This window comes from Pollachius pollachius, assembly GCF_949987615.1.
Source record: "Pollachius pollachius genome assembly, chromosome: 20".
Taxonomy (NCBI): Eukaryota; Metazoa; Chordata; class Actinopteri; order Gadiformes; family Gadidae; genus Pollachius; species Pollachius pollachius.
In genome coordinates, this window is record NC_136953.1 from 1,570,487 (window position 1) to 1,583,123 (window position 12,637).

At 41.7% G+C, this 12,637-nt stretch overlaps 1 protein-coding gene across 1 annotated transcript in view; it reads left to right on the forward strand.

Annotated features, from left to right (window-relative positions):
- LOC307091399 (inactive dipeptidyl peptidase 10-like) overlaps positions 1-12,637 on the forward strand; it is a gene marked incomplete at both ends in the record, with an annotated part of 93,587 nt that overhangs the window by 35,100 nt on the left and 45,850 nt on the right. The window contains 4 exons of the mRNA XM_079758365.1: positions 821-929; positions 1,977-2,072; positions 11,088-11,182; positions 11,581-11,655. Coding sequence (XP_079614491.1) covers positions 821-929; positions 1,977-2,072; positions 11,088-11,182; positions 11,581-11,655 — 375 coding nt within the window. The remainder of the gene's footprint in view (positions 1-820; positions 930-1,976; positions 2,073-11,087; positions 11,183-11,580; positions 11,656-12,637) is intronic.

Sequence of the window (12,637 nt, forward strand, 5' to 3'; positions counted from 1 at the left end):
GAGAGAGAGGTCAAGCGCTCAGCCAGCCCGCAAAGCCTCACTTCCAGCCATCTCCTCATCTCCTGTGAAAGGCCTTCATGGAGCTCAGACACCCAGTTTAGACTTTTACAGTCCTGGGGGTCTGACAGTGTGTCTGTGTGATTGTGTGTCTATGCATGTTTATGTATGAGATAGGAGGGACGGGGTCCTGGAGTTTTGCTGCTGGAGTGGAGAAGCAAGCAGGGTGCCGATAATCCATCTGCCAATGAATCCCTGAGTCTTTCCACCTCTCTTACCTGGCTCCACACAGAGGTCCTCTGCTCTCCTCGGCAACCAGATGCTGTCCGAGCCCCCCTCAGCGCTACTTTTTTTGTCTGCCCACTCTTTTTCTATTGGTCCTTCTTTTTCAGAGCACATTTTTCATCGACTAACATAAATCGTACTCTCTGTTTCTCCTACCCCATGTCTCGCGCTCTCTTTCTCCCATCCCACTCTCTCACCCCCTGTCTTGACTTCCCTCTGTCTCTCCATCTGTCTCTCCCCCTCTTTGTCTCTCTCCCCTTATCTTTCTCTCTACCTCTCCCCCTCCCTCTCTCCCTCTTTCTCACCCACTAACTCTATCTCTCTTGCCTGCCCTCCTTCCTGCCCTTTCTCTCTCTCTTTACCTCTCTCTGTCCCCGTCTCTTGCCCTCCCTCTCCCTCTCTTTCTCCTCTCTCTCCCTCACCCTCTCTCCCCTTCTCCCTCTTTCTCAACCTCTCCCTCCCCTCTCTCTGTCTCTTTGTCACTCTTTCACTCTCTCTCTCTCCCTCTCTATCCCTCCCCCCCTTGCTCTCTCTGTAGGATATAGACCTTGGACTGGATAGGAACTGGAAGGGAATTGGCATCTCCCTGCTTGTGATTGTGCTGGTGTTGTCTGTCATTGGGCTCTCCATTGTTCTCCTATCCAAAGGTAAGGTCTGGCATTAGCCTCTGTTAAACACAGCCAATACAGCGTTAGACACAGAGCCAGAACACGCCGTATGTGGGGGCTGTCTTTTTGCCCCCAGATTCGAAAAACTTGTTTTTTATTTTATTTGTAAGATAAGATAAAATAATACTATAATAATAATACACGAACGCATGCATGAGTGCACACACAGGCACACCTATCCTCTTATGGAAGTATGCAATGACCTTGTGACCAATGGGAATATACCAGTAACCACCATACCTTTGTACATCATTCTTGCTCTCCCCTGCATTCAGTCTTATAGCTACTACCTATCCAACTGGAAAAAAATAATCTATCATTTCATAAAGAAATCCATTTTAGAATTAACTTGAATTTCAGCACAACTACTACAGCTTTGACCATAAACATCTTTCATCGGAAAAAAATGTGACATGAAGGGGAATTCTCGAGTGGTTCAGTGTTTAACTTCTGCTCAAGTATCACAAACAATAAGTAGGCCCCACCGTTCCCAGCACAGACGAAGGGCCGTGACCATAGACTAGGTGGTGAGCCGGGGACATGTGTTTGGCCACTTCTGATCAGGAGCCGGGGGGTTGGCAGTGTACTTAAGCTAGTTAACACGGCCGGGGTCACCGTGTGTTCGCAACCTCACCTACCACCGTCACCACCACTGGCATGACAGCCCCTGTGAGGGAAGCTCTCTGGCCAAGCAGCCATCTGGTAGCGTCAGGCTGCATCAATGGCCTCCATGCAACTAAAGGAAAATGGCCGACCCCCCAACCCAAATGGATGTCGGGGCATCCGATGCCAGAGAAAAAACAGAGGTACAGCCGCTGGCCCCACGACCCGAACCCCGCACGCCCACTACCCAACAACCAGCAGACAGAGGGAGCCTGACACCGGCCAGGGGATAGCTATGGAGGACATTGAAGCCTTATCAGGAAAAATGGATTGCTTATTATTTACCGCAGCTGAGAAAGAATGCTTTCATGCGCTAAACTGAAGTTAGGTTTCCATAATGAAAGTTTTGTTTTGTGATTTCAGATGATGGCTCCAAATCAGTTGGCTCCCAGCTGACCCTTGATGACCTTTTCAACAGACACTTTCAGGTCCACAATCCGGATGCAAAGTGGATCAGCGGTATGTATAAATTTGAAGCATGCAGACTTATGACTTGTACATGACAAGCAACTATACTTAAGGTTTGTTCATTACAAGCATGCATATTCATGTTTTTTCAAGAAAAATACTAAGAATTAATAACTATTAATGAATATAATTGTAATTAACAAGCACAATCATCAATTTTACATGGATAGTATACCAATGTTTGGAACTACTAGCCAAACATTTCTCCCTTCTCCAAGCAAAAAATATTTCCTCCTAGGGAAGCTTTCCGTGCAGATTTCTGTTAAACTTCCAATGGGTGGCGTCATTTTCTTAAATTTCAGAACAGGCAGACTGCAGTGTTTCTTGTTTTCAACAAACTGAAACTCCATCCTCCAAGCCCTGATTCGGCATATCCTTTCTGCATTTTTGAAAGAGGCTTTTTAACGGGCTTGAGGCCAGACTGCTCTGAGAGGTTAAGAATGGAGAACTCCGGAGATCAGGATGGTCGCACAATGCTAGTGGAAAGCTGTTGTTTACAACGTGTGTAGTAAACGCAGAGCTCAGAAAACAAAGACTTGACAGCAGTCAGAGAAGTCTTTGCGTCTCTGAAGTCTCCAGCAAAAGCTGATAGAAAAAAAAGATATTTGTATCAGATGATCCTATTTAATCGCCTTTAAACCTCTCCCAGTAGCAACTGCTCTCTGTATTGCTTTTCATCAATACAGTTTCTGTACGGACAAATCGCTCCTTTCACATATCTAGAACAAAGGACAAATACAAAGTAATATTGACACAGGTGGATACCCATGTCTGTTTAATTTTCACAAAATAGATGAATGTTCAAGAGGCTGTTACTGATTGTTCTTTTTTTTTGTTGAACCCCCTTCTTCGCTGAATATGTGCTTTATTGATATTTTATGCTAAATAGCGAACCAGGGGGCACAAAGCAGTGGGGGTCATGTCAAACTTTGGCAAAACAAATCTAGCTGTAGAGAAGAGGCAAATGATGCATCATTAACACTTTCCTAAAACTTAAATAGAATGGAATTATTCATGAGCAAAGAGACATGTGAGCAATAACTACTTTAAAAATAGATATATTTAGGATCATAACATACTCAATCATATTTCTCTATAGAAATTACAAATAAGAGCCAATAAGACCACCTTTCAAAAAGCAAACCTTGCTAAAAAAAAACATGAAATGAGATATGACTACGCTGCTGCAGAGTCTGAGCATTTTATGACAGATACCTGCCAACAAAAAGTTATTGTATGCATGACTATAGGTTTTCCACATTTCATACACTTTTGCATAATGTACTTTCAAGAAAGAGATATTAAGAGATATTATGTAAGATAGTGGGAGTGGCCTTCCTGCTGTGTACTTTCAATGCTATCTAGGCCGTAGACATATACACCGCATTGAATGCCTCAACCCATTGCTGTGATGAGTCAACATTTATATTTAATTATGCTATATAGTATATCATTTCTTTTTAGTAAACACCCAGTTGAGAAATGTAAATGTTATAGTGCATGAAATCCAGAAAAAGCACAGATGCCCCTTGTGGTGTATATCAGGCCAATGTTGACGTTTGGTCGAAAGGCCAATGCATTGCTATGATCTAGGCCTCAGATAAGCTTACAGTGATGCAATAATATTTCATTGTGTCTCAAACCTGAATCACGTTTTCAAGTTTTTCAATGGGTGCATCTAAAATAGATTCAGTCCTATTACGAAGCGAGCAAAAGAATATTAAGATTTGCTGCGCTTTTTGTGCTTAGGGCTTAAGTCTAACTTTGTGTTCGAGCTTAATACCAGGACTAACCCCTGGCTCAAGACTGCCAGCCTTTAGAACCCCCCCTTCCTACAGTGCCTCTCTAATGGCCACCAAAGCATCCAGTGATATCAGAAAAGCTTTCTTGTATACTTCTCGGATACATGAACATCAGAAGAGAGTGTCCGGTGAACATTTCTTTGTGGAGGGAAGTTCACAAGGCGGTTGGAACTTGGTACTGCTGAGAATAAAGTTTGGTTTTAAAAAAACATGTAAAAGTAAAACTTCCACAAAAGCAGGTCAGAATAAAGCAATGACAGAATATAGAGTGGAAGAAAGAAAGACAGTATATACATTAAAAAATGTAACATCAACTCAGCAGTGTGGGAATACATTGCAACCTGGATGTCTGACACGCATAAAACCAGGTTTTTGACCTCAATATTATGTTCCCCTTTATTTCCTCTTCAGCCTATTGTGATTTGCATGGGATTACAATGATGTGAGCTTCTATAATTAAGACGCTTAAACCTTGACTCTCAAACAATGGAGACTGAGAGCCCCCAAGTAGCTGTAATGTAGCTATACTAAATGTACGATTAATCTCCCATGAATGTAATCTAATTTAAAGAGATCCGCCGAGATATCTGGAAATTAACGATTGACTATGTTACCAAGATTCAGTTGTTTAATTCAAAATTCCTTATTGTGTGTCGAATAGGGGAGCTTGCTTGGGAATTTGCTCTGCATTAACTACGTCCATGGACATGCCGAGCCACAGTAGCATAGCTCCTGTTCATGTGAGGATACAGTACACTGTATGTCACAAACAAACCGGTGCATCGTACTCAGTTTGTGTTCTAAACTGCATTAAGCATGCACTGATCTCAGAGAAGTACTCAAATGCAGATTTCTTTGCATTGCCCCCAAAATGTTGCAGTTAAGGCTTTCAGGGGTCTCAAAGGACAATCAGGGGGGCTCTGCCTCCCCAAGGCCCCTGTATTCCGCTCACTGACCGAGAAGTTCGATGTCCCACTGTTGGATGCAGACAGAATGATCCTGCCCAGAAGGATCTTCACACATCCAAACACACCGTTTTGTATAATTATAGGTTTCTGAGAAGCAAACCTTCTCTCAGACACTGCTGTGAACCGCTGAAAAGAATGTGTCTCTAGACACACTGCCATGAACCGCTCATAAATGTGTCACCACAATTACCTAGAACAACTCCAATCCCACTAAACGTTGGGACTTCGGATAGACGTGCAGATCATGTCTATATCTGGTCCGTCAGTCCCTGACCGACGGACCAGATATAGATTCTGCACATCTATTTGACATCCAAACTAGGTCAACTATTTGGATGTCAAACCATGACCCAATTGGACATCATATTGACGTTCAACATTTCATCTTTGAACTGGGTACATTTTCTGGACGTCATTTGGACGCCTATGACAGGTGCAGGAAACGTATCCATGATCCCACTTCGCAAAGTGACATCGGAGTGACGTCTTTTCTGTGTCATTATTGGACGTAAAATTTCGGTCCACTGAATGGGTTGTTTTGTAACGCCAGGCGACGTCTTTATTCCGACTTGTACCGAACGTCTATGTTGACGTCCATGGGAAATAGGAGTGACGTCTTTTCGACGTCAAATTTAGACTAATTTTAGACGTCTTTTTTATACTACTTCTTAATGTTTCAAGCTGTTTTCTGTACCATGAGTTGTCCTGTAGCTGTAGCATTTCACCTTTGAACTGGGTACATTTTTTGGACGTCATTTGGACGCCTATGGCAGGTGCAGGAAATGTAAACATGATGCAATATTTTTATATTATGTTTTTTTATTTATTTTAAGTAATCAAGTTATTTTTTTTATGCATATATTTATTTTTGCATTTATCTGTATATTTATTTGGAAATGCAGTTTGTGGGAGTAGTTCAGTAAATAATTTCATGGTAGCCTATCTACCTTAATACTAACTAGCCATGCGTGCCGTTGTGGTGGGCATCCGTGTCCGCCACAACGTTGGGCGGTTCGAATCCCATCCCGTACACAAGAAACTTAAACGTATCTTCATCCACGGATGAGGAAGGCACCTGAAGCTTCCCGGCCCACTGCGGCTGCCCACTGCTCCGGGTGTGCCGGTGTGATCTGATCACCGGCTCTCGGATGGGTCAAAAGCAGAGACTGAATTTCCCCAAAAAAGGGGCAATAAAGGATAACCTAAACTATTTCCCGGTCGATATGCTTGAGAGAGTGAGAGAGCGTGCGAGAGCAAGAAAGAGGGCGTGCGAGAGCCACTGATCTCAAATGAACCAGTCGACGACAGCTCTGTATCAAGGGCGTTTTTTAAAGTGAGCCAGTCAGTACATGCACAGATTAGTTTGACTATGCTCCTCAATTGGACAACTGCAATTGTCAGTTCACTTCGGGTCCATTTCATTTCTCTGACGCTCCATTTAAAGAAAAATCACTGTTTCTCATTTTCCAACAGCAACAACCATAAACATATAAATAAAATAAATTAATTATAGAAGTAGTATTAAAAAAGACGTCTAAAATTGGTCAAAATTTGATGTTGAAAAGACGTCCACAAACGACCACATTTTGACTATAAATAGCCCTTACACGGAGGTCCCATAGACGTCAACATAGACGTTCGGTAGATGTTGAAACAAAGACGTCACCTGGCGTTACAAAACAACCCCTTCAGTGGACCGAAATTTGACGACCAATAATGACTTGTGAAAGACGTCACTCCGACGACATATTGCGCAGTGGGATATTGTTTAGTAGTGTAGTATTGTGTACGAATAGTGTGGCACGAATTGTGTGGAGAATTAACAGTTTGGGCTTAAACTAAACTCTAAAAATGACTTTTATTCGCTGTGTGAACAATTGCATGAAACATATGTTACAGTCTTATACCATGGTGCCCGAATAAATTGGCGTAAAAATACCGTTTATAATAATACGTTGGTCACAAATGTGTCCAAAAAAATCATCAACACCATAACCTTCAACAAAGAAACAAAAGGTTAAGCGTAACACAGCTCGTGTCAGAACACGAGCTGTGTTCGAAATCGTTCCCTATCACGGATATAGTGCACTATATAGGGTGCTCGCTATTTTGTAATGGTGTTCAAATTCTCAGTGGTTAATTTCATGCACTATATAGTGCACCTAAAAAACCCAAAATTTTAGTGTACATACGATATACCCTACATGTTACTCCCGTATACCACAATGCAATGCGGTCGTAAACGAAAACGAATACATTTAATGATGGAGTCTCCGGTGTGGGTACCAGATTGTCTCCTGCGCTTACAGATGACGTATCGACACTTGACGTATCAACACATGCATACGGACCAGGAAGAATTGTTTATAAAAGGGGCTCAATCATGGACATAAAAAGAAGGCTCAATCCGTTTTGGTTTTGATTTCATTGAACGCAGCCCGTTCTTTCGCACAAACAAAGCCATTGGAAACACGTCTAAAAGCACTGATTAATGCATATGTAACCCAGTTCCTGTTAGGGACTCTTATTCTGAAGGAGGAGAACGGAAGTGTCTGCGTGTGGGTCGCTGTTTTGACTCTGTGTTGGGAGTTCTGGAAATAAAGTGGATTTAACATAGAAAATGTAACATTCAAAATTAATTTAAAAAAACTTGAACAAGGAAATTTAACGTTCAACATCAATACAACCTCCAGTTTTCCTCGTGGGTGCCCGGTTTGTTTACATGTTGTGGGCGCTTCTGTCAGGGTCACACAAATACCCGGCGCATTCACTGACGCAAATGTCGTTCGAAATGTTCAGCGTAGTGTCCGAATTCTCCTTTGTTCGTTCCCTATATAGTGCACTATATCATGAACACTATATAGGGAAGAGTGAGTGAGTGTATAGGGAATGATTTCAAACACAGCTACGGTGTGCCGGCTTCTGCCTGACACAAAACGGATGCCTTTTTCCCAACGACGTGGCACCTCCGGCGGCCACTTCCGGCGAGCCCCCGGGAGACACCCGACTTAATGAAAGCACGCGGGCGCCATTTGTTTGAACACCTGCTTGGCTGCCTCTGACAACAAACCCTCAACCTTTTCCCTTTCACGGCGCCAAAGTCCACGTGATGCGGGCCGACAGCTGCTCCGAGCCCCAGCGCTCCATCATCTGCGAGCGACATCGTGCTCTGCGGAACACAGCGGTTCTGATTTATGTACGACAGCGGGTGAGCTGGAGGGAAGAGAACACAATGACAGTATCTTCATCGTCTAAGGGCTCTGTTCAGTGGATTGAATGGTGTGGAACAATAAACATACATCATTGACACGAGATTTAGAATACAATAGATTAATAATATAATCATTTTATCATGTTCACATTATATTATAATGGGTAAAGTACAATCACATATGTTGTCAAGATAGACTTGAGGATCTATTCCACATTTGAGATGACGCAGATTGCAATATTTTTTCTTCTTTATCACAATTGATACAGATATATATGATATATATATGATAGAGATATATATATATATATAGATTATTTTTGTTACTCTTATATTGAAACTGTTCCAGCCTGGTGGCCTGACATTGATATGGTGACAATGTATTCATTGACATTTCCATAAAAAGGGGATCTAAAAACGATGCCTCACCTGTCAAACACATAAAAGAACTCCAGTTCCCCTTGGACTGTACCATGGCCCGGGATTAGATTATTAGTTATTGCCATTTCTGCTGTCAGTCTCCATTTCTGACATTTAAAATGTTACCTCATTGGCACAGAATCCCACTAAAATGATTTTTTCTTGTATTTATAAGGACGAAACCTGGCAGGCCTCTTTACATCTGAAAGCACTGCTGACACTAGGTCATTGGTCTTAGCATCTCGTCATCTGAAACCTTCCCTCTATTTTGCTGCTTCCTCACATCCATCTATTGCTTATGTATTTTCAGCAAAGGGACACATGATACCATCTGCCTTGCAAATAGTGATAAAGATGGTTTTGGTTCAGAGAACGAGTCTATCTATCCATGGTACATTCCTCATTTGCTATGCATTTGTTTAACTGGGTTATTCTTTTCTTTATATCATTGCCAAAAAGAAAGACACACTTTATGCCCTGGTTAGCCGCAAGAATGTCCAGGATTGCAATCTGCTGTGTTTTACGTAAACCAGACTGCTCGGACAAACTATCCGGATCCACGATGATGCAGGCAAACAGGGGTATTTGAAGGGGCGGAAGTGAGGAGGAGGTCTTGTCACCCCACCATCTACTTTGGCGGGGCAGTCTACCTGCTACGCAATTACAAATGCAGCAGCCCATCTCCCATGAATCGACGAATCGTACAGTGGTTACGGTCACGTACGCCTATATTAAACCCTGACAAGGGCGATCAAACAATCTTTAATTAATACAATTCTTTTATAGGATGAAGCTCGTTACCTCAGGGAGCTCGGGACACCATCTGGGCTCTGGTCGTCCTCCTCCATCACTACACACTTTGACACTGCGTCTGCTCTGTCCCTACAATAGCTCATATAGGAAGCTGCATCACAGCAGACATCCACGCAAGGCTGCGCACCGCGTCGAGCAATAAGGAAACGCTCCCTCTGTAATCGATGAAGGCTGCTACACTGAGCCCGTCAGACGCAGAGCAAAATGCTGGAATAGAAATGACGTCTATTTCTACCAATGTCAACGTGTCTGTTTGTATGCATAAACTGTGGCTTTTCGTAGAAAGTACGTATGTTAGTATGTCAATTCATTTAATAATGTATAGATTAGTAATTATGGTTGCAAATTGCAGTGAAAAAAATGCCCTAAGGTCAATTCTTTTTTAAAAGATCTTCACTAGGAGTCGCATTCCTGCATACAATCCGCTGTAGTCCGCCGTCACCCGAAGGTGTGGGCTAACGTGATCCCTGCGGTGGCATCATGATGCACCCCCGCCTACGCATATCATATACAAAATGCATCTCCTGCAGAAAAGGCATTGTGCTGTAGTGCAAAATGAGGTTGAAAATATGTGTTAGTAAAGCCACATAGTTTAAGACTTAAAGATATGTTAAATGGCTTAAATCAAGTGATGGGATTTGAGTCTAAATGGAGTGAATAATGTATTATAAAACATTTTATACATTTTAAATGATTGGAAACAAATAAAGTGAATAGTAAAACAAATAGCTAATGTGATCAGGTTTGAATACATTTGCAATAAAATATAGAATAGCTGAGCTGTTCTGTTGGCAATTTCCAGCTCAACTATAGACTAAAAACCAAAAACCCGCCTTGGCTACAGTTGTAGTTTCATTGCGACTTTTATCTTGCGAGCCCACCAGGACCCATTTACTCTCATGTCTGGACAGTCCAAATCTTTGCCAAAATACATATCAACATAATCAGGTATTTGTAAGATGTTGGAAAAATTACAAACATGTTTGTAATTGTCTATAACTTGCTTGATGAGTACTCGTTTACTCAAGTAGGCCTTTTCACCCCTTACTACTAAATACCTTTATTAGCAGGAGCATTTCTCTCTTATCTACAACCCCTGACAATGCCTCTCATCGTGTACATGTGTAAGTACTGTACTATGGAAATGTTTCCAAATGTTTGGTCTGTTTTCCTGTTTTCCTTTTGTCTTACGATTAACATTACCTGTTTTTGATTTGGTCTTTTGTTATTTTATTATTTATTTTTGTTAAGTGTATTTCTGTTCATCTTTTTTAGGGGGGGGGGGGGAATGTAATTGTAATAGAAATACAAAAATAGAGATTGGTAGATTGGTGTGATCTCAACCATCCCCATCTTAACATGGGAAAGACCCTGGAGTTGATGGTATGCTGCAGAAGAAGAGGTGGGAGCCCCGAATGCCTCATCGAGGGGCGCGAGAGTACCAGTCGCTCCTCTAACGAATGCCTTGGGGTGTAGCTCAACAACAGACTGAACTAGAAGGAAGACACTAAGGCCTCTTCAGGCAGCACACCTTTCTTGTGGTTGATATGCTGGGGGGGGAGGGGGGGGTAAGAGTCCCGACCACATGACCACCTTGTCCCTCTTACCCCTCATATATTGTTGTTGTCATTCAATCTACAATCTTTCCTTTCTTTTCTTTTAATTCATTGATTTATTTATTTCCTTCTCTAGTTAGTTCTCTAACTACGCTGATGACGCAAATTGATTTCAATGTTTTTAATTAATGAAGTATTTACTTAGTTATTACTTCTTATTTCATCCTTCCTTTCAGATGAGGAGTTCATCTTTCAGAGCTGGGACGGCAACGTATATAAAGCCAACGCCCAACACAACCAAACCCAACTCCTCCTGAAGAACACAACTTTTGTGAGTGCTTCAGTCATCCAAATAGTCTCTGGAGAATGGCGTGCAACTTTGAAATTGAAAGACTTTGCCCTAAAATTTGGTTCCCGGAAGGCTGAGTAAACACCCGTCAAAGGGCTGAGTGAGTTTGGAACGGCTTCAATTTAGAAATTGCAACGGAGGTTTCTTATCAACAAAACATGTCACCATTGCAGCTACGACAAATGTTATCATTTTATTGGAAGTATGGAAATCTGGGTCTTGTTTTTAGGCTAATTTATAACCTGTGCATGTCAATGTAAATTAGTTAGACATGATATAATGTAAAATCCATGTCGTCCAACATAAGTTGGACGACATGAGTTCCAAGCTTCAAATCTGATTTGCTTTTCTTTTTTTAATTTCCCCATCTCTCCCTCCAGGCTATGTTCAAGGCTTCCCAGTTTGCCCTTTCTCCGGACCTCAACTATGTTCTCCTCGGTTATGATGTACAACAGGTAAGAGAAAGCAGTGCCTGCCGCGACATCACACATGACATCACACCTGTTGTCATCACACATGACATCACACCTGACATCACACCTGTTGTAATCACAAATGAGGCCACACCTGTTGTCATCACACATGACATCACACCTGTTCATCTTTCTTAGAACATGGGTCATTATGATTTTATCAAAAGTAACTTTCAGTGAATTTTGGATAGATTTTGTCTTTAAGCAGCAGGTATGGCTTACGCATCTTGCTCAAGGATGCCCACAGGTGGGTGAACATCCATCAACCTTCAGTTGTATTGTGTGATCCCAATGTTTTCCAATTTTTTATTTCAGTTTATTCTATTTGTTGCAGAGTTTTATCGTCATGGTCACTGTTCTCCTTTCATCTATTTGTCGAAAGCATTGAAATTCATGGCCTTTCTTTTTGACATCTTGATTTCTTGACATCCAGTGCACTGTAGCTGAGAATCAGAAGGTCCTCCTGCTCTGGTATTTGTCAGGTAAACATCAGAAATCAACAGTCATCCTTGAAGGGCTCCTGGAGACTGGTGAATTAGACGGGCCTTTTGAGAGGGGGCTGTTAATTGCAGACCCCCTTGACGTAAGACCTGTCATGAATTCAACTCAAAATGAAATGTAATTGTAGAAACTGATTTTTTTTTTTGTTGCAATAAAAACACAACCAGTCAGTGACAGATAGCTTTTGAGAGGCACTTGAGAGATAAGTATTTAAATGGGTGAATGTCCGTGCAATCTGCTGCTGTCATCCAAAGTTGAAGGAAATCAACCAATTTGTCTGCTTTTAACATTCATATTTTAAGTGTTTCTCTATCTGTTGCTTAATACAGTGCTTTTAATCATGAAAGTTCAACTACTTATTTTAAAGGTCAAAACACTCTAGATAGGTATCATATAAAGGCCTATAGCTAGTCTTTATTGTCGGACCCCTGTAAAAAACACAAACTGCTTCTTTGACCTTTCT